General features: G+C 34.4%; 1 protein-coding gene across 4 annotated transcripts; it reads left to right on the top strand.

The window, feature by feature from the left end:
• Positions 1-438: 438 nt before the first annotated feature.
• On the top strand, positions 439-27,839 carry LOC126750987 (GTP-binding protein Di-Ras2). Of its 4 annotated transcripts, XR_007665835.1 has the most exons (6): positions 439-1,023; positions 8,393-8,905; positions 21,208-21,393; positions 21,530-21,700; positions 21,982-22,933; positions 22,982-27,839. XR_007665835.1 is itself a non-coding variant. In XM_050460872.1 (5 exons), exons 2-5 carry the CDS (start codon positions 8,705-8,707, stop codon positions 22,141-22,143), a joined length of 720 nt encoding a protein of 239 aa, XP_050316829.1. In that variant the 5' UTR covers positions 439-1,005; positions 8,393-8,704; the 3' UTR covers positions 22,144-27,839. The 4 variants fall into 4 exon arrangements, 3 of the variants coding, with proteins under 3 accessions (XP_050316829.1, XP_050316828.1, XP_050316830.1); XM_050460872.1 differs by having other exon boundaries at positions 439-1,005; positions 21,982-27,839; XM_050460871.1 differs by having other exon boundaries at positions 21,982-27,839.
• Positions 27,840-27,895: the final 56 nt, after the last annotated feature.

The raw sequence follows: 27,895 nt of genomic DNA, 5'->3' as shown, positions 1-27,895 counted from the left end.
TGAAAAGCTATAGCTTCGGTGCGACGAAAATTAACGTTCTTTTTTATTAATGTTTTTTGTAGTAAGTTTTTTTTGTAGTAAGTTTTTTTTTATTTTTTTTTGTAGTAAGTTTTTTTTATTTTTTTTTGTAGTAAGTTTTTTTTATTTTTTTTTGTAGTAAGTTTTTTTTATTTTTTTTTGTAGTAAGTTTTTTTTTTTTTTTTTTGTAGTAAGTTTTTTTTTTAGTTTTTTTTTTTTTTTTTTTTTTTGTTTTTTTTTTTTTAATATTTTTTTTGTAGTAAATTTTTTTTTTTTTTTTTTTGTAGTAAATTTTTTTTATTTTTTTTTGTAGTAAGTTTTTTCTATTTTGTTTTTGTAGTAAGTTTTTTTTTATTTTTTTTTGTGGTAAGTCTTTTTTTATTATATTTTTTTTTTGTTAAAAAAGAATGAATCCATAATTTTGACATCAACTAGTTAAGCATATTTTTCATAACATATGATCTGCTAAATTTAACTATTTGTTTTTCTCCTCCAACAGCATACACTTGCTGCTGGCAATGCCATACACAAAGTTCCCTCAATGTATAACAGTTTCGACACAGGTGGGATATTTCATTTGCTCTGCGCCTAAAAACAAACCAATAAATGTGTCAAACAGAGAATGCAATTTCTTGCTGCTTCTTCCCGTTTCGTACGCGTATCGTGTGTGTTGTACTTTTCCTCATCGTCGTTGTTGAAATTAAAAATCTATTGTTTTTAACTTCATACATTTTCTGTTTTTCGAACGAACACAAAAGCACAAAACAACGAAATTGTTTCTTCCTCGTAATCGCCGACAACGTAAAATCGTTAAATTACTCGAAAATGTGGCCCAAACGAATTGTGAACAACGAATTTTTCGCCGTGTGTCGGTTGTGAATCTCGGAACAAACGAATAAACGAACAAATCGACAAAAGAAAAATTAATCGAGTCAACTTTTAGGCGTATATACGTCAGCTGAAAGCTGAAATCTGCAAGCTGCTAATGTGCGGCATGATAAACAAGTTTGCATATTAATTTAACACATTTTCATATGTACATATATACATACATACACAATGGACTCGACACATTATTTATAATGTAATTGGTTCATTTCAATTTTCTCTACTAGCAAAAGTCACTCACTAAACACCCACAAAGCATACACGCACACTTGTACAGACACATAAACAAACACGCCCGCTTTGGAGCGCAGCAACCGTACAAACCTTGAAAAGCCAAGAAGGTGGTCATAATATGAGAGAAAAGTGCATTAGGCATGGATTCTTTTGTCACCTTCAACTCTCGATGCGGTGCCAACTTCAAGGGTACAGCGCGTGGCAGCACAACACACACACACCTACACACACACACACGCATTGTTGCTTAGTTATAGGGGTGGTTCCGGTGATTGCGCTCTGTGCGAAGTGTGACATTTACTAGGTGCATTTCTTCATTACCAACGGCCACGCATTTGCGTGTGTAATTAATACTCCTACTTAAGTCTCATAATCGCGCAGTAACTCTCTAAACCCCCGCATCCAACGCTATCGAACACGCCGCCACCGCCTGGCCTGCCGCAATAGTCCAGCGTATGCGTATTTACTTTCTGTGTTCCTCGGCAACGCCAACCAACACCCCACTCACCCAACAAATACATACGAAAAATAAACACATACACACACACTAACGCCCATTCAAAGGCATTTGTATTATTATGGCGATTTGTTTGCGCGTGTGTGTGTGTGTTAAGAGCCAACCTTAACCCACGATTAATGCCACTTTCCTAAGCATTAGGTGCTATAAAGTGGGGTTCTCTGCCCATCACCACTACAACTGTAAAAACAATAACAACAATATTTATCTAACACAAACACCACGCAAAGACACCCGCTATCAGCTGTCATTTCGTGGGAAATCAGTGCAATAAAGTGCTTGTCGTAGTGAGCTTTTAGGAGTAAGGTGAAGCTGAAGCTGAATCTGAAGCAGCAAAGCAATATTTACGGTAAATGTGTTGACAGCCAGAGCACTTTTGCTGGCAGAACTATTGAGCTCGACTTAATAATTAAATAATTATTTATCAATGCTTTAATGAAAAATAATCATAATCAAAACATTTAGTGCTCAATATAACAATGGAAGGAAATATATTATTGTGAAGAACAAATAATAATAAACAAAAAAAAACTGTGACATATGTACAGATGCGTGCAACTAATTAACAACGACTTGTCCCTATAAATTAATAAATTAAATGACGATTTCTGTAAAATTTTTAAAGGTAAAAATATAATTTTATTTTGAATTATCTTCTATGAAAGTATGGTCAGATTTAACTGACAAATTTTTTTGAAAAAATCCCGTTATTCTGAAATGGTTGAGGTCTTTTATGTAATAGTGAGTAAAAATATAATTAGCAAAGTGTACGTTACTATTAAGAAATTAAATAATTTTAGTGAATAAAAATGAGTAAGCACAAGTCTTGTGATAAGGACACTAGGGCTGTTATCGTACAGATGTACAAGGATGGGAAATCTTATGGAGACATTGAAGAGACCCTAAATTTCCCCAAGCGGCTGGCTTTTAATTAATGCAGTTAGGTATTTCAACAAGAATAAAATGACAAAACAAGTTCCAAGAAAGAAGAGAGGTCGAAAATCTACTCTTCGGAAGGACGAGTTAATTATCCGCGATTCAAAAAAGGATCCCCACAAGACGGCAAAACAAATTCGAGTTGCAATTTTTGGAGAAACCCCAGATGCACTATCTGTAGTTACCGTAAAAAGACGTTTATGCGAGGTAAGACTCTTTGGAAGAGTTTCAAGTATGAAGCCATTACTCTCTGAACGCAATCAAAGGAGCCGCTTAGAGTTTGCAAAGAAATACCGCCATTGGACAGCAAAATAGTGGAAAAGAGTAGTATTTTTCGATGAAAGCAAGTCCTATTTGGATTTATTCAGAGGGAAAAACTTATGTCCGCAGGCCTCGATGCAAGGAGTTGGACCCCAAATACACTAGGCTAACTTTAAAACATGGTGGCGGTTGCATAATGACTTGGGGTGCCATTATCGTGATGAGGTGTTGGGCCTATTTGTAAAATAAATGGGCGCATAGACCAGTTCAAATACGTTGCAATCATGGACAACGCAATGTTACCACATCCTGATAACAATATGCCCGTAACGTGAATTTACCAGCAAGATAACGACTTGAAACATACTGCGCGTGGTACAAAACAATGGTTTGAGGAAAACAAGGTGCTTCTATTAGGCTGGCTTTCATGCATCCCGGACTTAAACTTAATCGAAAATCGTTGGACATATTTGAAGAAAAGAATTCGTTCCCATAAAGTTAGGAATTTCCAGGAATTATCTGAAAAGGTTAAACCATAATGGAATAATATTCCAATGGACATCTTGTCAAAGTTTAGTAGAGTCAATGCCTCTTAGATATCAAGCCGTGATTGACAGTAATGGGTTTGCAAACAAATATTAACTATAAACCAGAAATAAAATAATTTTTCCAAAAAAAAAAGAAAGCGTTGTTAATTAGTTGCACGACCTATTTTTGACTTTGAAGTGAGAAAATGCCTTTATTTTATAAAAGCTCTTTATAACAAAAAAAAAAAAATAACTAAATATATGTACACAATTTATCTTTAACAATACAAAATTTTTTTTTCGGAAATAAAAATATCAACCGATTTGGATTTTTCCTACTGGCGCTGTTAATTAGTTGCGCGCATCTGTACATATGTATATATAACAAAAAAAAAAAAAAAAATAAAAATAAAAAAATGTATCTCACATAAATAAAATAATGAAATAAGAAATTTAATTATTTAATTTTATTATAAATATATAATTAAATCTAATACAACAAAATAAAATAAAAAAGAATTTAAAAGTTTTATAAAATTAAGAAAATATATTATCTCTAAATAAATAATCAAACAATTTTTAGTACATAATATATCAATAACAGAAAGTAGTTGAAAACGAAAACAAAAAAAAACAAGAAAAACATTGAGTTTGGTTGCACCGAGGCTATAATATCCTTCACAAAGGATTCTTTACAAGAACTTGATTTTGATTGGTCAGCTGGTATGACAGCTACAATGCCATAGTGACTCGTTCCAAACAATTTCTTCGGAGATTAGCTAATAATATGGAATTAATTATATCGCACCAAAAAAAAAAATAATAATAATAAAGGAATTATATCAATAAATAACAAGAAAACAAATCAAAGCAGAAAGAAAATATCCTTCATAAATAAAAAAAAGTTTTCCATATAAAAACTTGTTTATTGATCGTTCAAGCTAAGGCAGCTTTATGCTATAGTGTCAAATCTAAACAACATTTCGGAGATTATACCGTTGCCTTGAACAATAAGCCATGCTAAGGTTAAGTGAATATATCTTGTCGTTTAAAACGTTTGCTATGCAAGAACTGGATTTTGAGCGGACAGTTGTATACTTTAGTAGTCCAATCTGGTTTTATCGAAGATTATAGGTTGCGTTGGAAGATAATGTTGTTGTGAAGTTTCGTGCAGATATCTTGTTAAATAAAAAGTTTTCCATACAAAGGCTTCGTTTGGATGGATCAGTTTATATGGCAGCTATATCATATAGTAGTCCGATATCGGCAGTTTCAACAAATCTACAGCTTCTTGGAAAGAAATAAACGTGCTCGAAATGATCAGATTAAAATCTCGAAAATCGAGGGATTAGTTTGCGTATATACAGACAAGACGACGGACATGGCTTAAGGGGGGAGCCTGCTTTAGCAGCCTCAAAAAATCGAATTTTTTTTTCTTAAATCTCTTTAAAAATAGTCTAAGAATATGTCCCCAAAGTTATAAATGGAAATTCGAATTATTGTCGAAGCTAGAAGGGAAATAGTGACCGAGCGTCTAGCAGATATATGAGCGCTTGGGCAAAAAGCGAAAACTTTGACGCGTGATTTCTCGATTTTTCTTAATTGGCGGGCAGGATAGAAAAAAACTAAACGTCGTATGAAATTGGGGCAAAGTTAATTACCTTTGGCATTAAATTATCCTCCATTTAAACTAAAAAAAACTACGAAAAGTCAAGTTTGAACATATTTTTAAACAACCTAAAGTAATTTTTTTTTGGTCAAAAACCACTTTTATTTAATTAAAAAAAAAATGTAAAATTTTACACTTTTTTTGAAAGTTTTTTAGTTTAACTAGAAGATAAATTATTAAAAAGTATGAATCTCTTTGAATTTTTTGTTTCCGATAAAAATTGCGAACTGCATCCTGCCCGCCGTCCGACGAATGCGCATGGGAGGTGCATCGGGCAATTGCTTCCCAAAGGCAGAATATAAAGGACTTCGCATCCAACAAATTTATGAATGATGTTTAAATATATAACTATAAACCATAGAAATTTCGCTTGAATCAATTATTTCTTTCCTTCCCAAAAAATCGATTTTTTGAAGCCTCTAAAGCAGTCACACTGACATATATGATATATTTTCAATTGACTCAAAACGTTTTCCACGGAGCGATCGTTTGAGTTTGCTGAATAGCCAGAAATCACATAGAACTAAATCAGGCGAATACTCTGGTTGCGGCACGATTGGATTTCACGAAAAACTAACGAAGAATCAATGCAGTATGCGACAGTGCATTATCGTGGAGGAAAAACCAAAAGTTGTCGGCCCATAATTCCGGCCTCTTTTTACGAATAGCTTCGCGCAAATGACACAGAACATTCAAAAATTGTTCCTTGTTGACAGATTGGCCGGTCGGAAGGAATTCAGTGTGCACCGCACTTCGATAATCGAAGAAAACTATCAACATAATCTTACTTTTCGACCTGTTTTGATGTGTTTTTTTCGGCTTCGGCTCACCTTTGCCACGATATTCGGCCGATTAATCGTCAGTTTCCGGGCCGTAAGCATAGATTGAAGACTCTTCGTCAGTAATAGAATATTTCATGACATTCTGTAAGTCAGAAAGCATTGTTTCCCAAACGTTAACGCGACGCTGTTTTTCGAAAAAAATTAGTGAATTTGGACCCAATCGTGCTTTCACGTTTCTTAGGCTCGAATGATCTATCAAAATGGGGTTTACTCGGCCTTTCGATATTCCAACGATGCCAGTAAGATCCCTATTTGTTATTCGTCGATTCCCAAACACCAATTACTTTATTTTATTGACGTGTTGATCAACAGTTGATGTTGATGGCAGTCTTGTACGTGGTTCATCGTCAACGCGCTTTCGACCCTCCATGAATAATTTGTGCCCATCATAAACACTTGCTCGCGACAAACAATTATCACCAAAGGCCTTTTCGAATATTCTGAACGTTTTAACTACAGAAATTTGATTCCGCACACAAAATTTAGTGGAACTTCTTTGTTGAATAATTTCATTAATCGTAAAAATCGCCGAATGCACTTTATTTACTTCAGAAAGGCAAGCGTATATTAAATACTAATGTCTTTTTTGATGGGATATTTGGCACAGATGTCATTTCAATCTAGAGAAAAAACATTTCGACGAACGGAAACGAAATGAAAAAGTTTTAATATATTTTGCTCACAGTATTGAAGGGTCCGGAAAGTAATAGGACTGAGTCGATTTAAAAAAAATTATTGAACCAATCGCTACACTTCTTTAAAAAGCTTTCAAAATATGCTCCTTCTGCGTCGATGCAGCGCTGCCAGCGTGATTTCCAAGCATTGAAGACGTCAGGGACGACATTCTAGGGAGTAGTCTTCAGAGTAAAGGTGTATGCTACTTAGATCCCCTCTCTCGTCTCAAAATACTTGCCTTTCATCGGCATTTTCAGGCAAGGAAGCAAAAAAGTCCGGCATGTCTCATCTGGGCTACAGGGCGGCTGCGGAAGCGTTGAGATGTCAGCCTTGATTAGATGTGAGCAGGGGCGTTGTCGTGGTGCAACTTCCAATCGACTGCGATGTCTTGTCGCACCCGATTGACCCCTTGTTTAAATCCCTTGAGGACTTCCACGTAAAATTTGGCGTTGATGGTTTGTCCAGCAGGAACAAATTCATGGTGGATGATGCCTATGATGTCAAAAAAAACAATGAACATCGTTCTCACTTTGGATTTGCTAATTTTTCCGGTCTTCACCAGTGACCCCTTTTCCGGCCCTCCAAAAAGGCCTGGTTTCACCGAAACACACTACTTCTTGCTAAAGCAACATCTGGATAAGCCTGCTTGATCACATTAAACAAAATTATCACATTAGATAATGGTATCTTCTGTCGGGCGCAGCCACTACTCCATTCTTCTTGGGTTCGAAGTTTAATTTGAAAAAAATTTCAAAAATATTTTAAGCTAATAACTAAATTGAGGGTAAGTTGTTGAAGAACTGCTGCCAGAAATCTATCTACCTTTGATGGTAGTTAGTTTGCTAAATATCTGAAGATTCGGAGTTAAACTAAGACTCAATTTCAATTTTATTTGAGATGCAAAATAATTGTGAAATCAATGCGAAAAATGCATTTTAAAGCCACATTACATATTAACGGATATCAATATATCTAATGCAATATGCGCATATGTGACTATAAATACACTATGTAAAACAGTAAGGGGTTGTCAACCACAGCACTCACAAGCTAAACAACTTAATTTGTGATTTCGAACCGAACTTGTAATGCAAAACCAAAATTCAAACCCTTGGAGATATGATTAGCAGTTGGCGACACGACCATGCATGAGCATTTGGCAACTGGCATAAGGACTGCGGCGGCAGTGTGTCAGAGCAGCCAGTATCAGTGACAGCGCTGTGGTCGTACACTAGTTGGCTTCGGTTGCGGTTGTTGTTGTTGTTGGCAAAGCGTGTCTTCCTACACACAAAACACACACAACGAGCACGCAACTATGTATGTACATAGCCGTGCTGGAACACAGGAGCGCAGGCTCGTCCCTACAGTTGGCAGCCGGCTGTGTTGGCTTACAAACACAAGCACACATGCACACACACATAAGCGCTTTTATGTATATTTATCGTATTTTGTATGTAATCATGTAAGTTTCAATGTTTCGCCAATTGCATGCGGACACTTTGCGTGAATCCAGAGTGTGGAAGTGAATTAGTGAGACGACCGAACTCACCGAAAGCGCACGACAATCACACGCAATGCTTAAGTGTCCATTGTAAGCGGTGAAGTGTAATCATTTAGCTGGTGTGAAGTGAAATAAGCGCAAACACATTCGTTGTAGATAAATTTAAATTAATATTTTACGAAAAATCAAAATAAAAATGAGCGCTTATCGAAATATAAAATATCAATTGGCAACAGGCGTGCAAATTGTGAACAAAGTGTTTCAACAATTATGGAAAAAAAAATGTATAAAAAAATTATTATTTTCATTGTAATTTCTTTTTAGAATTCAAAAGATGGCAAGCATTAGCTGAAGTGAACAAATTTAAAGCGTGTATAAGAACAACAGAAACATAGTAAATAATTTTATTAAAAAGTAATTTAAGTAAATTATTGAAAGCAAACAGTGTTTTATAAAGCAGAAAGAAAGCAAGCAAACACGGGCGATACTTGCTTTACTTTCACAAAAGCTTTTCGAAACTCCCGTTGTACAACGTCTCAACGCCTCAACGCCTTCACCGACACCAACAACTATTGCCTTTGGCAAACTACCGCATCGCTAGTCGAATTGTAACTCAGCATCTGAGCAGTTGTCACGATGGCCGATAAAGGAAAGGAACCCCCCAAAAATACGGAACAAAAGAACCAAGTGACCCGCGCCATGCCCGAACAGAGCAATGACTATCGTGTTGTTGTGTTTGGTGCCGGTGGTGTGGGTAAGAGCTCGCTGGTCTTACGTTTTATTAGGGGCACCTTCCGCGAAACGTACATACCGACCATTGAGGACACCTATCGGCAGGTAAATGATTTCCACAACATTTATTTATAACGGTAAAAAGTGCAAAAATATATATATATTTTTTTTTAATCTGTGTATTGTTTCCTAATATTGCACAATATTTATATTTGAAACACAATATAATGTGTAAATAACACATTGCAGTCCTTTCTTAAGTGGTTACGTGGGTTTTGAAATTTCAAAAATTGTTTTTTTTTATGTTTTTTTTTTAAATACTATGACTAGAATACCCAAAGTTTCAAGGCAATCTCAATAAAAGTTTAGCAAATAGAAGCTTTGGGTGAGCGGGACTTCAAAATAGACCAGTCCGCTACTTTCATATTTAATCCTGCTTTTCTCGAATCATCGCTTTCAAAGATTTATCAGAAACTAGTCAAGCGACCTTTTTCCGACTTCTTCTAAATAGGATGACCTCTGATTTAACTAAGGAGTTTTTTTCGACTACAACTGATTTTTTCAAGGCAATTTGTGCTAAAAATGATACCTAAAATTATACTGTCTTTTCGCAACTTTGACAAAATTATTATTTTTTCTATATCCTTTGATTAATCACGACCTATACTCATCTACTACCGATGAAACTTGATTTTTTTTTTTTTGATTTTAAATGAATCCTTCGTCTCTAAGGTAGATCATCGCTAGTAGACGTTTTTGGACGGTTGACGTTTTGACCAGCTGTCAATGGCAGATTTTCCACAAATTTTGTATGAAAACTTCTTTAATTTACTGTATGAAAAACATAAATTGGTGAAAATAGACATTTTTCGGCCATCAAAATCCACGTAACACCTTAAGTCGAACTAATGAACGAATTGATCTGGTTCATTCTTAAAGTTTTTAAAATACCTAAAATATACGAGTATAGAGTTTCGTAATCAAAATGAAGCAATTTTCGAAAAACGGACACTTTGTTTTTCTTGCAATGCAGAAATAAATAGAATGTAACTTTTTGACGGTGTGGCTCCCACATCGCAAATTTCGCCTCATCTACTGCATTCATTGTATATAGTATGCCTCCCCCAGGTTTATTAAACATAATGAGACACTTTGTGTGTGATTTTAATTTGCCATAAGAGGAATTTACTTCTGAACTACGTACTCAGTCCAAAATTTATGAAATGTGTTGACGATGGTCATAGACATTTATATTCAGTTTCGACATTATTTTCGTAAACCTCGGTCTGCAGCTACGTTGTGAGGCATCTCTAGAGATCGTTGCGTCGATCCATGAGAGATGTTGAGGTGCCCTGCTAACTATCTGATGCCATCAAGATGATTCCCAAGAACTGTTTCTTTAACATTTTCGCATCTTTTACAAAATTATGCAAAGTACATTTTACTTGACATATGGATATCAAACTTCACGCGAATTTAGGAAAGTTGTACATAATCTAGGAAACACATATTTATCGGTTTGCGCGCACAGTTTAGTTAATCTTTTCGACACCATTTATGTAGGATTATTGGTCCTTTTCTTCAAAATAGGACGGCTGCCTGTTCTCATTCGTCAAATTTCTTTTTAACGAGAATTTTATTGAAGTCTGGGAACAAGAAAGTGTCGCTGGAAGCAGACGAGGTTAATGTAGCAGAGATGGAGGCAAAAAAAAATCTTTATCGATCTCATTTACTCCTTTTTGTTGTTTTCTGCTTACCAAGCGACCTATTCGAAACTTATATAGTCAACTGCCAGTTGCCAATTCTCGTTCCGCAGAGCCTTAATGACCATAATCAAGCCACGTTTTGGTATCAGCAGCATTTTTTTCAAAACTTGAGCCAAGTATCTGTCAACTCTTCTATTATCTATTCTTCACATCGACACGAAATGCGATTTTGGTAATATAATTGGTTGTCCGTCTAGCCGAGTGTATGGAGTATTAAATAAGATGTTAATTCAGAAAAAAAGGAAGAAATTATATTTATAGCCATCAGGCACAAGTTCTACAAGCTGTTCTTCAAGACAGACCGTGTCAAATGTTGGAGTGCTATAAATAATATAACTAAATTACTTTTTTTTTGTTGGAGGAAACTTCCAGTGATTGTCATAGCATACCTTAGCTAAATTAACAAAATTTATTATATGAGGGAGGACATCATAGGGCTTTTGTATATGATTTCGCTTCTGTCATACAGCGTCGTTCCTGACATAATTGTGGAGTACCGGCTTTATAAAGCAGTTTTCTTGAACTAAACTTTTTACAGGAATATAACTTGTTTTATCAAAACTTATGGGCTCAAAATTATTATTATTATTTTTATATCCTAAACAGGGAATTTTAGTTTTGAAGCACCCAGAAGGAAACTTCGGAGAAACTATAAATAAATACTGATCTGATATTCTTCCCTCACCTTTTTCTCCGCAATAAGCTGCTCATTTGTCGGAACCACCGATATCGGGCTACAGCATATAGTTGCTATGCAAACTGTACGATAAAAATCAAGTCTTTGTATGGAAAACTTTTTTATTTGGCGGTTACCACCGTTTCGTTTGCATATCTGTACGCGTTTACGCCAATTTTTGATGACCCGGTGTAGCATTTCGGCTGGAATTTCCGCTATACTGAGCTAAATGTTGTCTTCGAGCTCCTTGAGTGTTGCTGATGAATTAGCTTAAACTTTTGGCTTAAGAAAAGAGACAGAAAAAACAATCTAGAAGTGGACCATCTCTAGAAATTACCGAGTCGCCAAACTTTTTCACGCAAAGTGTCCATGTTTAGACGTCAAACATGAGGCGTGGCACACTTCTTGCAGAAAATAGAAGTCGTCCATCAAATAAAGGGAAAAAAGTCGATCAACATCGATCAACTTAACGTTCGCCGTTGATAGTATTTTCTGCCTCACTTCGAAAGAAATAAAACCTGATGATGACCGTAAAATTTTGGCGTTTTCTGAACCACACGAGAATTTGATTCACCTCAATAGTGACAACTTTATTCCTTTATGAAACCATTAAGCCAGAAACGAACATCATCTGAGAAGATGATTTTTCGAAGAAAATTGTCTTCGTCGCTTAAAAAATACTTTAAATTTCGAATTTCACCCAAAAGACCTTAAATTATTTACTTTTGAACATTGAATGCTTAAACTGCAAACGTTTAAATTTCTAATTAAGTCCAATAAAACCTTTTATCTAAAGGGAGCGATTTTTAAAATACTTCTTCTTTACTGGTGTAGACACCGCTTACGTGGTTATAGTCGATTTAACAACAGCGCGCCAGTCGTTTCTTCTTTTCGAAAGTTGACGCCAATTCGAGATACCAAGTGCAGCCAGGTCCTTCTCCACCCGATTTCTCCAACGGAATGGTGGTCTTCCTATTTCTCTGCTTCGATCGGCGAGTACTGAATCGAAAACCTTAACAGCTGGAGTGTTCTCTTCCATCCGACAACATGATCTAGCCAGCGCAGTCGCTGTCTCTTGATTCGCTGAACTATGTCAATGTCGACGTATATTTCGTACCATCAAATCCTTCCATCAAATGCGATATTCGCCGTGGCCAATGCGCAAAGGACTATAAATCTTTCGCAAAGCTTTTTTCTCGAACACTCTTAACGACGACTCATCAGATGATGTCACTGTCCATGCCTCCACACAATATAGCAAGACAGGAAAGATGAGCGACTTGTAGAGTTTGGTCTTTGTTCGTCGGAAGTGGACTATACTTCTCAATTGCCTCAGTCCGAAGTAGCACCTGTTGGCAAGAGTGATTCTGCGTTGGACTTCCAGGCTGACATTGTAGTTGCTGTTATTACTGGTTCCAAGATAGACGAAATTATTTACGACTTCAAAGTTTTGACTGTCAACAGTGACGTGGAAGCCAATTCGCGAGTGCGACAACTGTTTGTTTGATAACAGGAGATATTTCGTTTTGCCCTCGTCCAATAGGTTGAGGAAGTCACATGATAGGAAGACATCTTTTCTGAAACCACGTTTAGTATCGAACGGCTCGGAGAGGTCCTTCCCGATACTGACGGAGCTTTTAGTCTAGCTTAACGTCAACTTACACAGCCGTATTAGTTTTGCGGGAATACCAAGTTTAGACATAGCGACATAGAGGCAAGTTCTTTTCATGCTGTCGAAGTTCCTTTTTACAATTGCTTTGCTAAAATTTATTTTGAAATTCCGATTACGCGCTTGGTATATGATTCTGCGTTTAGTCGCTTACATAAATGCATATTTAAATGTCAATTTAAAGAGTTGTCTCAGTTGTCAGTTGAAAACAAGTATACGTACTACTGTGATCAAATTGAAAGGTGAATTTTGTCCATTTCATCTCTTTCAAAGTAATCCTCTCCCGCTGCAATACACTTATGCCAACGAATTTTCCAATCATCATAGCGCTTGGAAAAATCCTCCATCGCCTTCTTCGATTCAGCTTTTATATCCTCAATTGAGTCAAAACGGTGTGCTCGGAGTGGTCAATATTTTAAGATGAAATTTAGCATAGATGTCACTAACAGTATTACCAACTTACAGAGAAAAAGTTACCAATTCGAAAAACAATCGTAATGTAAATTAAAAATTCACCTTTCAATTTGATCACATATCTCCATATACTATAAATCAGTATATAACTATCGAGGCCTGTGCACAAATCTTGTGTGAAAACACTGAGCCTCAACAAGTTGTTTATTTAATTCTTTGTTTTGCTGATTGACTGCCATTTACTCACACACACACACTGGTACAATGGCACACAAGCAAGCAAAGCTATGAAACACGCAGCGTTTAACACTCGAATCGATTATCTTCTTTAACGGTGAAATATGGCAAAAGCATGACTGTATACAGTTATATACATATGTATTAACTTAAATACATACATACATATGAACATGTATGTATGTAGCGTGATACTGAGTGGGAACCGTCAGCCTGGCTCCGAATTGTTCGGTTATAAATAAGCCAGCACACGCAACGTGCACGCATAGAATTTAATTTAAACCATTTTAATAGGTGCAATCATGCATACGTTTACATGCGGCGCGAAAGAAGTATCTCCACACATTAAATATATGTGTTTAAGTGATGACAGTAGACGCTTGTACAAGGAAATTGAGATTTTCGAAAATATTATTGTTGTAAAAAAGTATGCATACATATGGTTGTTGGTTCCAGTCGCGTTGTTTGATATTAAAAAATAAAACTTTCAAGTCAAATTATGCTAACGGAATAAGGGAAAAAAGATCGTTTACGAGACTTTTCCTTAATTTGGATCGATCAGTTTGTATGGCACTTATATGTCACAGTGGACGATTCGAATATATTCAAAGAATATAGCGTTACCATATCAAATGAAGATAGCTCGTGAAATAAAAAAGTTTTCCACACAAGCATTTGATTTTGACCGGTCATCTTCTATGGCAGCTATAAGATAGATATAATAAGATCAATGGTCGGCGGCTCTGACAAATGAGCAGTTTCTTGGGGAGAAAGAGTCGCCGGAAACATACCAAATCGATATCTTAAAAACTGAGAGACTAGTTCACGTATATGTACGTATATGAAATAACTATACATTGTGCAGTGGGAAAATGTACCCGGAAATTGTATATAAACGCAAACTATTTAATTATTCATCAATATTTATTTTGTCGCCTTAAAAATAGTTTCCACCAGATGTTATACACTTATGTCAGCGATTCTTTCAGTCCTCGAAAAACTTTTTGGAATGGCCGTCAGCTCCTTTTTCGTTCGACGGAAAACGGGTTCCATTCCGATAATTGTTAACTTGTTTGCTTGTCAAACTCATAAGCCCATGCCTCAACGACGGTTATAATACTCTTCATATCTGTAAAATCAGAATTCGCATGACCAAGCATGTCCAAAGAGACCTGTTTACGGTACTCTTTTTGAAAAAAAAATCAACTTTATCCGTACGAGTCGAGCAAGAACGCGATTTATACCCAAAATATTCACCAAAATCATTTGAATGGACCCGCAAGAGATATCGAGCTCTCTAGCCATCTCTCTAACACTTGCCTGATGATTTTCAAGCACCATATCCTTCACTGCACTTTTTTAATACTATCATCAGTTCAAGAGTTCGAAGGTTGTCCAGGTCGAGGCATGTCTTCAACGATTTCTCGAGCGTCTTTGAAGGCTTTGTATCACCGTAAGCCTTTTCCAACATTCGCAATGATTCCGCACACGGCATTTAGTTAAAAATACAAAATTTGAGACAAATTCTTTGTTCGATATTTTTATCCAATGTAATAATTACAACGCACTACTTAGGTGTACCGACTTAAGCAGGTGCTGTAGGCAAACTGGTTGACAGATCGCGCTCATATTCGGCATAGTAATTACGAACAGTCCTACCAACTTTACCCGGTGAATTTAATTACAATTTCTAGCTGCTTTTTTTGTCACAATGTACTAACGTCATGCCACTAATTTATATACCTAAATACTTTATAAGGTCTCCGAAGTTTCTTTTTTAGTTTTACCAACTTCATGACAAACCTTATCTTTCCTGTTTGGGATAAAAAAACCACCGCCTTTGAAATTTGAGATAGCTTGATTTAATGTTTTTAGAAATTATCAAGTGGGTGGCTAATTAGGCACAGCCAAATTATCTCTCGAGCGGTAAAGGGATATTTAAGGAAGATTTTTTGTAGTTTATACTTTGCTCTTTGATTAAATATTATATGAATATACATATATTTTGGGGAATCAAATCAGGAGATGTAGGTAGGTGGTCATCGAATGCTTCCTATTTTTAATAACAGACTGTTGGATGTAAAGCTTAAGCACTTTGGATGGTGATACGAAACTTATGAATACATATTAAAGCTGTCCATAAAAAATTGGCAAACAATTTTAACTATCGTTAAGACTTAATTTTGTAAAGTGAAACGGGACCAAGTGTTACTTCGACTTTTATATATTAGTTATTGCTTATTTGATATATTTTTTCTCAGTATTGCCAATTGATTTAAAATAATAGAAAGTCTTCTTGAATTTAGAGTAGTATCCTCTTACGCATTACTTACTTTTGAATTAACTAATTTCATGTTATATTATAAACTCACCTGATTTTCTTTAAGTATTTTATTTTATATTAGAGTTCCTTGTATCGCGGTTGTATTGTACTCACATGTACATATATACCTACACACAAAACTATCTGCGAATGAGCATAATCGACTCGTCAATACATTATTCATAGATCTGCGTAGGTGAAGCTTTTGTGCGGCATAAAAGCAGCACCCAGTAAGCCACAAACAGTGAGATAGCGAGCAATGCAGACTTCAGCCAATAGAGGAGCCGTATGGATTTTCATTGAGTTAAATGAAATCTTTGAAGATTTGATTTGCTATACACTCGATTGATCTAAGAGCGAATCAAAAATTCTTATTAAACGCACAGTTTTAATTAAAAAGGCATAATTAAAATATTATCTGACGAAAGCAGAAACTGGTAGTATTCATCATACAATTCAATTATTTAAGTAATCATTTTCTCATTTAATCAATTTCTTTTGAATAAGTATTGGCAAAATGATCAAAAATTGTATTAAAACTAAAGTTTTGAAAAATATACTTTTTAATTCAATATTTTTGTTTGAATGGTTATTTACTAATTATACCCTGAAGAGGGGTATGCCACGAGGTTTGTCATGTCCGTCTATCTTTTGCATATACGCGAACTGGTTCATCAGTTTTTTAGATATCGATCTGAAGTTTTCGAAACGTTTTTTTCTCGCCAAGAAGGTGCTCACTTGTCGCAACAGCCGATATTGAATCGAATATAGCTGCCTTAAAAACTGAGCGATCAGAATCAAGTGCTTCTAGGGAAAACTTTTTTATTTGACAAGATATCATAAAGAAGTTTGACATTGATATTTCCCAAGATAATAGTACAGATCGCTCCATTACAGCATGTATCTGCCTTACAAACTGATCGATCCAAATCAAGTTCTGTATGAAAATTTGTTTTTATTTGAGAAGGGTATTCTAGCTTCGGTGTAAGCGAAGCCAATGTTTTATTTTGTTTTTCTTTTTTTCGTGTTATTTGCGGCACATTGCTGCTTTAAATGGCATTAGTTAATTTACTGTAAACAAACAAATAAACACACCTACGCATGTTGTTGCAGTCTTCTGTAGGCTTTGATTTGGTTTATTTTTAGCGAACATAAATATTTTGGAACTCTTCGGTTTCTATATAAAGCGAATATTTATTTTTAATTTGTATACCATGTTACAATCACTTGGAGCGAAATGTGACTGTTTGTCTAATTAACCACTTTTGAGAGGAAACTAATTAGGTTTGTGCCCAAATGACACTAAATATAGAGCTTGTGATTGCTCATGTGAAATGATATAGAATAATATTGCAAACTAATTAGTTGCAAATAAATATGTTTTATTTATAATTGCACATATGAATGGAATAAATTCAAAGAGTTTACAAAATTTACGCTGAACATTAAACCGGAAATTCGTTAATAAAAAACACATGTTTTGGTTAGGTTAATCTGGTAGGCCAATAAAACACGCACAGACCAGTTTGGTCCCTTGCGATACCAGATGGAGTTCAGTTGCTAGGTTTATGAGCAGTAGGCATCTTTTAGAATGCCTGCGTTTGACGCAAATTTTAACAGACTCTGTGGCCTCACTATCGATACTTCCTCCAGTGTATCATACCGTGGGGACTCCAGAAGCTTACAGCGTAATCGTGCCAATGCGGGACAAGTGCACAAGAGATGCTCCATTGTTTCCCTAGTGCCCTACTCTTCTCGATCCGTCAGCCCCATTCTACAGGCGTGTGTCGCCACCAGACAGTGACCAGTTAGTATTCCATCATATCCCTAAAGTCTCTTCTATCGATTGCCAATAGGAGTTTTGTATACTTCCAATCTACCGTTTGCACATGACTTTTGCAGTTTTGCACGCAGGGGGTTCGCTCCATCGGATTTTGATTTTCTTTGCCATGCTTCTGTCGAGATAGCAGTATAGATCATGCATGAGTTTCCCAATGTTGATCACGTTTTCGGATGTTAGCCGTACACTATTCTATTTTATTTCTATTTCGTCCACTATTTCATTACCCTTGATGCCTTTGTGGTCTGGAACCCAGTAGAAGTGAAGTTGCTTTCTTCTGGCAATACTTTCTACTGCCGCCCTACTACCCAAAACACTTTTGGCCGATAAGCGATACGAGGTTACTGCCTTGATTGCTGCTTAGCTGTCTACGTAGATGTTGACTCTGGAATTGCCTGCAGATGCATTAGAAGCTAGTTCTGCGGCTTTTGCACTAAAAAAAAAATCAGCTTGAAGTATACTGCAGTGGTCTGGCAACTTGAAAGCTTATCTTATGCCTAACTCTGGACAGCATATTCCCGCACCAACTACATCGTCCATTTTCAATCCATCCGTATAGATGTTTAGACTGTTGCGCATACCTTTACACCAGCCACCTTTTTCTATGTTTACTTTCAACCTTCTTTTCCAGTAGTAAAGAGGAATCATGTAGTTGGTGTTTGCCCAGCCGCCATGACCCACCGAGCTATGCCCAAATATTAGATAGATGTTTAGACTGTTGAGTATACCTTTACACGAGCCATTTTTTTCTATGTTTACTGTGAACCTTCTTTCCCAGTTGTAAAGTGGAATCATGTAGTCGGTATTTGCCCAGCCGCCATAGCCAAAGATTCTATATGAAAATTTTCCTGCAGCCAGTAGTCGTCCCGCCGATTTTGCTGCGCAGTTTTCAGCGTAGAGGTCTGTAGGTAAGAAGTTTAGAACCAGTTCAAGAGCCGCCGTTGGAGTTGTTCTTAAAGCTCCTGTTAAGCACAGCGCTGCGAACCTTTGAACCTCTTCCAATGGCTTCCGATAGATGGATTTTCGTACGCCTGTCCACCACACTACTGCACCGTGGAATTGGTCTTACAATAGCTGTGTAGCACCAGTGCATGAGAGAGGATGGGGGCTCTCTTCCTGTTGTGCCGAGCATCTGCCTACACGCATATAAAGCATTGCCAGCTTTCTTCACTCTTTCTTACACTTTATGCTGCCGTAGCAGTTTGCTGTCTAAGACTATCCCAAGGCAAACGCATTTTACACCCTGATATATATATATATTTTTTTTAAATACTGCATAATGATTTTTAAATCTTATAAAAAACCGCTCGAAGTCATGAAAATATTGCTGCCGTTCGGGCAAATGTTGCTGAAGACCGCAATTTGTCGATTTCAAGCCTTTCACAAGAATTGAGACTGTTTCAAACAACAACCTGGCAAATTTTGAAAAAGGATTTGCGCTTGCATCCAAATAAAATTACTCAAGAACTGAAGCCGTTGAATCACCGTACACATCCTGAATTTACAGATTTTGCCTTGGAACAACTTCAAAACGATAACGACTTTTTTAAGAATATCATATTCTCCGATGAGCTTCACTTTTATTCGAATGTTGCGGTAAATAAGCAAAACCTGTCAATTCTGGTGCGCAGAAAATCCACAAATTATTTATGAACGACGATTACATTCACCTAAATTGACAGTTTGGTCTGGTTTTTGGTCTGGTGGAATCATCGGTGCGAACTTCTTTCGAAATGAAGCTGGTGACACCATTACTGTTATTGTCAACGGCGTGCGGTATAGATCGATAATAACCAACTTTTTATGGTCGCAATTGGAACAAGTTGATCTTGACAACATCTGGTGCGCCCAATAGGGTTCTACGTGCCACACAGCAGAGCCGAATTATTGCCACAAAGATTCGATTATTTCAAGCATTTTATTGATTCAAAATACACTTTATTGTTCAGTATAATCTCTCTAAACATTAATACACTTGCTCCAACGATCCTCCAATCTGTGAATCCCATCCCAGAAGTGAGAATCCAGAAAATGAAAAAGGATTTTTTTCTTGGTGATAGAGCCAAGTCTCATCTATAGTGATGAATCGACACACAAAATCCACTTTCTCCTTTTTAAAAGGCTCCAAATGTTACTAAGAAAGCCGCATTCGAATGTGATTTGTTCCACTTTGTTCCCAAAATTTCACTTAATATACATATGTCTCACACTGCCTAATGAGATGTGTAGAGCCACTACTAAACTGCATCTCAAAGACCTGTGTAAATTTTCAAGAAGATCGGTTGAGTAGTTCTCGAGAAATCTTGCCAACCGACTTCAAAAACGCAGTTTTGAGAAAAACGCGTTTAAAGACGGCGCACTTAGCCTAGCTAGACTCGAGGACACAAGTTCTCGAGGCTGTATCTCTGAAACTATTACTCGGATCAACACATTTAGAACAATTTTCTGGAGGTGTTGTAGAATTTAATTAGACAATAAAAAATTAGATTTTTTGAAATACGTAAAGCCATGTAACACCTTAATAAAAAAACGATATTTTGACTTTTTGATTTTCGATTGAAAATTAGGCTCCGATATTAAGTTTAAATAACAAAGTAACAATAAAAAAATAAAAACTCGATTATATAAAATTTTCTTTTAAGTTTGAGTATACGTGAAAATTGAAACCTTTTATTAACCACAACTTTGCCATTTAATATTTTTCCTTCTAGTTTTTCCGGAAATCGAGATATTTCACTCTTAAAAATTTAACCACCCGTTTTCAGATCGCCTATAAATAATGTTTCCTTTCATTGTTGGTGATATTCTCCTCTTTGTCTAATAATTTTATCATAGTATTATAATTTTTTTTTCAAAAATTATCGATCCTGATCTAATATTTTTTTTAATTCTTATTATTGACATTAACATAAAAGTAAAAAAATTGACTTTTAGTCCAACTCACCATTCTTTGGCATCAATCCCTATTTATTTGTTAGCAAAATAATATTTTTGGCATTGTATTATTATTGAGCTCTGAAAGCAAATTCATGTATGTGCATGGCGTATAAGTAACTTTCAGGCACACCGCAGACAACGTGGCGTATGAGTGATATAAATCACAATTCGCTCTTGTAGGTCAGCCAATAACAATGCAAAGTGCTCAATGGAACAAATTAAGAACTCAAGTGTATTGCATTCATTTCAGTCATCCTTTCGGAGAGCTGTAAAGCTTATTTAAATGACTCTATCGACGGATGACTAATGCTCATCCATTTATATTATATTAGACATTTATACTGCACTCACTTTATCTACATACATACATATGTATATACATAGGTACCAGCATATAATTAAAAATGCATTAGTTCACATAAAATACACATTTGCGATATTTTACAATTATAGCGCTAAGATATTGGGCTTAAATTACTTTCGAATAAAAAAAAAACAAGTTCTCAATTACCATTTCGCTCATGCTCACAACTCATTTCCATCAGGTGATTAGTTGCAATAAAAATATTTGCACACTGCAAATAACGGACACAACAGGCTCACACCAATTTCCGGCTATGCAAAGACTGTCGATAACCAAGGGTCACGCGTTCATATTGGTCTATTCGGTGTGCTCCAAGCAGAGTTTAGAGGAGCTGCGACCAATTTGGCAGAATATTAAAGACCTTAAGGTAATTGCCAATAATTGCTACTTTAATTAAGTGCGTCATGTGTATGTATGTGTGTGTGTATATGTGTATTGCAAATAGCTAATGTCATTTGCGCTAACTTGAAATTTCTCATTTCCAAAATTTTACTCATGCAAAGGGGCCGGACGTAGTCAATATACCGGTGATGTTGGTGGGCAATAAGAACGATGAAAGCACTGAGCTACGTGAGGTGACACAAGCCGAGGGGCAGGCACAGGCCACCGCCTGGGGCATATCGTTTATGGAGACATCGGCCAAAACCAATCACAACGTCACCGAATTATTTCAGGTAAGTGCCAAATGGCAAAATGAATGCGTGGAAATATGTGAACAAAGTGTTGTTGTCGGCAGCACCGGCACACCGCATGTCTGTATATACATACACACATAGGTATGTTCAAGTGTATGTGCGCTTGCTATTAGCGTTGCGTGCGTATGTTTTCGGCAATATTGAAAATGAAATTATGCTAATTTGGTCGAAAGACATTATGACACGTGTGTACTTACCCAAACCGTTTCATGTATTCGCCTATATGTAATTATGTGTGTGTATACATTCGTACCATACAGGAGCTGCTCAACATGGAAAAGTCGCGCATAGTGTCGCTGCAGTTGGATGTCAAAAAGCATAAGAAGCAGAAGAAGGAGAAGAAGGTCAAAGAGAGTAATGGTGCTATACCGGAAAACGGCGAGGGAGCAGCCGGTGCCAAGGAGAAATGTCAACTCATGTAAGGCTGTCAGCGTGTAGCGTAACGTCTTCACGCGTCAACTGCGCTTAGCAGAAGTAACGGTGTTGTTGGAGTTAGTGAATGAATGGCCGCGTTGAAAGCCCAACTTGCGCCTTACCGGAAAATGCAAGTGTTGGTAAAAGCGCCAGCGGCACTCGGGCAAGCTTGTTGACAATTATACTCGTTTTGAATTCACTTCAAATTAGCTTTAAAAACAAAACAATTTTAACTTATACTCAAATGTTACATATTTTAGCTATTTATTTATATTTAATAGTAATTTAGGCTAATCAAGTGCATATTACACAATTATTTAAGCATTATAGGTGTATATACCTATATATGTATATACATATATACATTATATATACTGCATATAGCTGCATGTAGAGTGCATTTGTAAATTTTCATATATGTTGTTAAGATTTATTAGAGCAAACCAAAGAGATTTTCAGGGGCCATTTCACAATTACATAGAAATACAAAATAATTTTTGCACACCGAGTGGTGAAGGAAGTGCACGTAAAGAAAAAATGCGTGAAAAATACATTGATCTACATATGTACTTGCAGAGAAGTTTGCTAAAAGTTCATAAATATTTTTATTTTTCAAAGCAAGCTCTCAATGCGCCAAGAAACTAAAATTAATATATAGCGTCATTTCATTGAGTCTTTATTGCAGAGCGCAAGCCGGCAAAGATTTTGAATTCCGCTTTCTCCAGCATAGAAATTAACACTTTAAATAATTTTTACAAATATTATTATTTTTTAGATGAGATTTTTCCAAAAAAAAAAGTTTACAAATATTATTATTTTTTAGTTGCAATTTTTCCAAAAAAAAAGTTTACAAATATTATTTTTTTAGATGTAATTTTTCCGAAAATTAAAAACAATATAATAGTGCCAATCGACTGCCGTGAACTGTAGAGCTTTCAAATCGATAGTCGAAGCTATTTTTCTTCAAATTTATTTTCTATTTTTCTGAAAATAGAGCGCCTTTCAGTCAAAAAACCAACAATTTCGTTTACAAAACTACTGAAAAACTGTGCCATCAATTTAAATCCACTTGAATAATATTTATGTGGAGCCATATCCAAGATTTAAGTAGAGATTATTCTAAATTTTTCTAAATATTTTTTCTAAATATTTTATTCAATAATTAAATTTCCAAAAATTTGTTTTTTAATATTTTATTTAACAATTAATAATTATATTAATACATTTTTATATCAGTAAAATTATGCAATCAATATTTTTGTTCCAAATGTTCATATTATTATATTTTAAGGCATACCTTTAGGCGAGCATAAACTTGAAAGAGATGTTTGATCAGTCATACGTCTATTTCTGCCCTTTTCTCTCTTTTTGCGAGATCTATGAAGAGTTTCTCCTATGATTTTCAAAATTTTTAAAAACAATACATATATAACTTAATGATTGATACTTAGTACATTAACACGTTATTGTACCAAGAAAATCATGCAATCAATATTTTTGTTCCACAAGTTCATATTATTATACATTAAGGCATACTTATAGGCGAGGATAAACATGAAAGAGATATTTGCTCAGTCATCCGCCTATTTCTGCCCTTTTCTCTCTTTTTGTGAGATATAAGAAGAGTTTCTTTTATGGTTTTCAGAATATTTAAAACAAATTTAAAGAGGTTTTTTAACTATTTTTCAAAAATACATAATTAGTGTAATTATTAATACTTACATATTTAATTTATTTATTAATGCTTACATCAATACATTATTATACCAAAAAAAATATTTTTGTTCCACAAGTTCACTTTTTTCACAGCACCTCATATTAGTTAAGCATTTTAAGGCATACTTATAGGCGCGTGACATTTTTAAGGAATAAACATGAAAGAGTTATTTAGTCAATTGCCCTCTCTTTCTCACTTTATTTATATATAATCAAGTAAATAATAAAGTTTAATCCAAACGCTATAAACTTTTCGGTTACAATAACGTTCGTCGTGCGCCATTTTTCCAACTTGATACTCAAAAAAAATTAATAATTCTATTATTTTGCAAGAGGATGCCATATTTCTTAGATTTACTACACGTGCTTGACGCTGTATTCAAAATTGGGCTAAGTGGTTGGTTTTTAAGAAAAGTTTTAACTTCTGGGAAAGCTGTAAATTAGCTTCAAATATGTATTAACGCGTGTCTATAGTGTGGAAAAAATTTAAAAATTTTCTCCAATTATAACTTTACTTTTAAACAAAGCTTAAATATTGATAAATATGATTTCTTAGTAATTTCTAGTTTAACTTTTGACTTAAAATTCATCGAAGAACTCACTAACATCAAGACACATACACACACACTTATAAACATACATATCAAAATCTGCTGTACTTTTTTCTTCGTCAAATCCTAACTATTGTTTAACTCAAGTCGTTTGGAAATTTCATAAAACAACAAAATTTCAATAAAATTTCGCTGAAAATACTAGACAAACATATATAAATTTGTATATACTCGTATATAATACATATGCACATATGTATATAGTGTGTTGCAGCTGTTTGCACAAAAATTGGTAAAATTAAAAAAAAAATATTTCTTGATTTTTTAAACAAAATTTTCTATAATAATGTGCCATATTATTTTTGTATCTAATGTAGGTAGCTTGCTTTAATTATATACAGTTAAAATGTGATTCTTGTGTATTTTTTTTTCTTATTTTTTTTTTATATTTTTTTAATATTTTTAATTTTTTTTTAATTTTTTTTATTTTTTGAAACCAATTTTAATATAACAATATTGATTTGTTATCCGGAAAATTTCCTGAAATGCAGATTTTTAAATTTTCATATTTTTATCTAACGCAACACACTATGTATGTATTAATTTTTAATATTATTTAATATTTTTATTAAAAATCATATATCGCTATACATTGACAAAATCTACAAATATATCTACCTATAACTGTATCTGTATATATCCGAAACTGTAAACTATAGAACAGCTCGCTAAACGATAGAGAATCTATCTAAGTAAATACATAGCAGGAAATGTACCGTTGTCTATGTGCGTTTTTAAAGCACACACACAGCCATACATACACACAAATGGTATTTAATCAATATATGTATATATATACACATACTATGCAATCATATATATCATAATTGATACAAACATATACAATATACATACATATACTTATATATACATATATATATATATATACTACATATAAATAGTGGCAAATAATTAACGTACATACAAACCTATATATACATGATATACCTAAACGAAATGACATAGTTATACTACAATTACCAGTACTTACTACAATTACTAACTGCATCTGAAAGCCAAAAAATTACTCTAAACAAATAAAAGGAAAACAACAACAAATCGTAAAATATTATCAAATACTTAGCAATAAATTATACATACATACATTAACTATTACTACCACACATAGCACATCCTTAAGTATTTTATGTAAACACACACACACACAAGCATAAGTGCACTGGCATTCGGCCAGCAAGCAGAAGAAGTACCAAAGAAAATTGAAGAAATTTTACAAACAAATATGCATAGATAAATATACAGTTAGTAGTTGCAATGGGCAAGTAAATGTATGAACAACGGTGCTTACAAGCATGAATATACATTAGGGTGTCCGTTATTTTTCAAGTTGATTTTTATACCCTGAAGAGGGTATATTAAGGATATATTAATAAAACGCCAGAGACCCTACAAAATATATAGCTAAATGATCAGCATGGTGAGCAAAATCGATTTAGTGATATGCGCCTGTTTGTCTGTCTGTATATATACGAATTAATTCCTTAGGTTTTGAAATATCGATCTGAAATTATGCTCAAGCTGTTTTCTCCCCAAAAAGCTGCTCAGTTATCGGAATCGCCAATATCGAATCACTATAGCATATATGGTGAAGTTGCCATACAAAATGGACGACACCATGTCGGATGAGTAACACAGAATGTATAAATTACTTGAATAAATGAGTGATTTCTACATTCTGTGTTACTCATACAGCATGGTGTACTGTATGAATGAAATACATTCGATGCATAACTTTAACTGCCTATAACTTTGAAATAAGTATTTTTATTGAAAAAATTATTAAGAACTTTTTGTTGAGCGGGAAATTTAGAATATTATAGTTTCTGAGTCGTGCTTATTTTCTTGTGAGTTAAATTTAATGCAAGCGATCAAACAATCCCTCGTAAAGTGTGTGGGAAAGTAAAATTATTGGTTTAAATTGAAAATAAGGAGCATCTTAGCGTTAAATTCTGTTTTTTGGATCAAAACAGCAACTTGGGAAATGACTGTCACCCTAATGTACATACACACACACACACGAACGCATATCTGAGGCATAATTTTCTTATTTTTGGATGCACTGCAACTGTTAGCCATTTTAGTTTAGCGGGGTAAAAGGGTCAAATGTACGATTAACACAAACTAAAATTTGCACACATATACATGCATACATACATACATACATACGAACTTTATCAACTCAAAGGCTTGAAAAAGAAGTAAAATTAGGTAATTTGTACATGTACACATATATTTATTTTTCTAAGCAGCACAGCAACAACAAATTAACCCTACATGCACACAAACACATATATATATATATATATACAAGTACATAATACATGCAAACAAATTGATTGCTACAAAATACTCAATAATATTTACTAAGTTTAAGCCGGTAACGACTTGCGTGCGGAGCCCCCGATAAAATTAGTAAATAATTCAAGAGAATTACATACATACATATGTATACCCTACATACATACATACACACAAGTATATTTTTTAAATGTAAGCAAACCAATAGGTGAATAAAGAAAGCTTTTAAGCTTTTACGGCTCTTATACAGTTAAGTTAGGCGTATCAATAATTTGTGTAAATACGTAAAATAACAACAAAAAGGTTAGCAAAGTAAAATGAAAAAATTAAGGAAACAACATGTGTAATACTTATTTGCTGAATTAACTATTTAAATGAAAATCGAAAGAGTAAAACACTTAAATTGAAAAAACAAAAACAAAAAACAAAAACAAAACACGCCTTGTGAGGTAAGAATTGGAGTTTTTAATTAAGAACTAATAAGTACTGTTATGCTATTTTAAGCTGAAACTCAAATTTTATTAATTGTTATTCATTATTTGTGCTTTTCAAAAAGCATTTTCATGCAAATACTTGCAAAGCAATTTTTTTTTGTATCTCTTATAAAACTTATTGTAGGTAAAATGCAATTTTTTTAGCATTTATGTTAATTAAAGTGAAATAAATTATAAAGGTAAACAATTGAATTGAAATTTGCAAAGCTTTAATTGTTAATATAATACTAAAATTAATTAAAACAAAAAACAAAAAAAAAAAAAATAATGCTATATTAATTATACATAATGAATTCTTTATTCTTGAAGAAAACCATTAAAAAAATTAATTAATAATAGTAATATTTAAACTTTTTTTTTGCGCTGATTTAGGCAAAACTAGTTTGTAAGCAAGACAGTAAACATCGAAATAAAACCAAAAAAGAATTAAATAATAAACATATATTTTATGAATAAATGCACCCGATATACATACATACATATAAGCATACATATTTAAAGCGTAGTTTGATTAAATATTGATAATTAATAGAAGAGTGCTTTTTTCCCGTATTCTAACGGATAGTCGAATACTGTGCAGAATTTTTAACGGTAAGCAGTTATTAGCATGTAATGATTGC

Source organism: Bactrocera neohumeralis, chromosome 2 (genome assembly GCF_024586455.1).
Source record: "Bactrocera neohumeralis isolate Rockhampton chromosome 2, APGP_CSIRO_Bneo_wtdbg2-racon-allhic-juicebox.fasta_v2, whole genome shotgun sequence".
Classification (NCBI taxonomy): domain Eukaryota; kingdom Metazoa; phylum Arthropoda; class Insecta; order Diptera; family Tephritidae; genus Bactrocera; species Bactrocera neohumeralis.
Note: the sequence above shows the minus strand (reverse complement) of the source record. Positions and strands in the feature narration are given on the sequence as shown.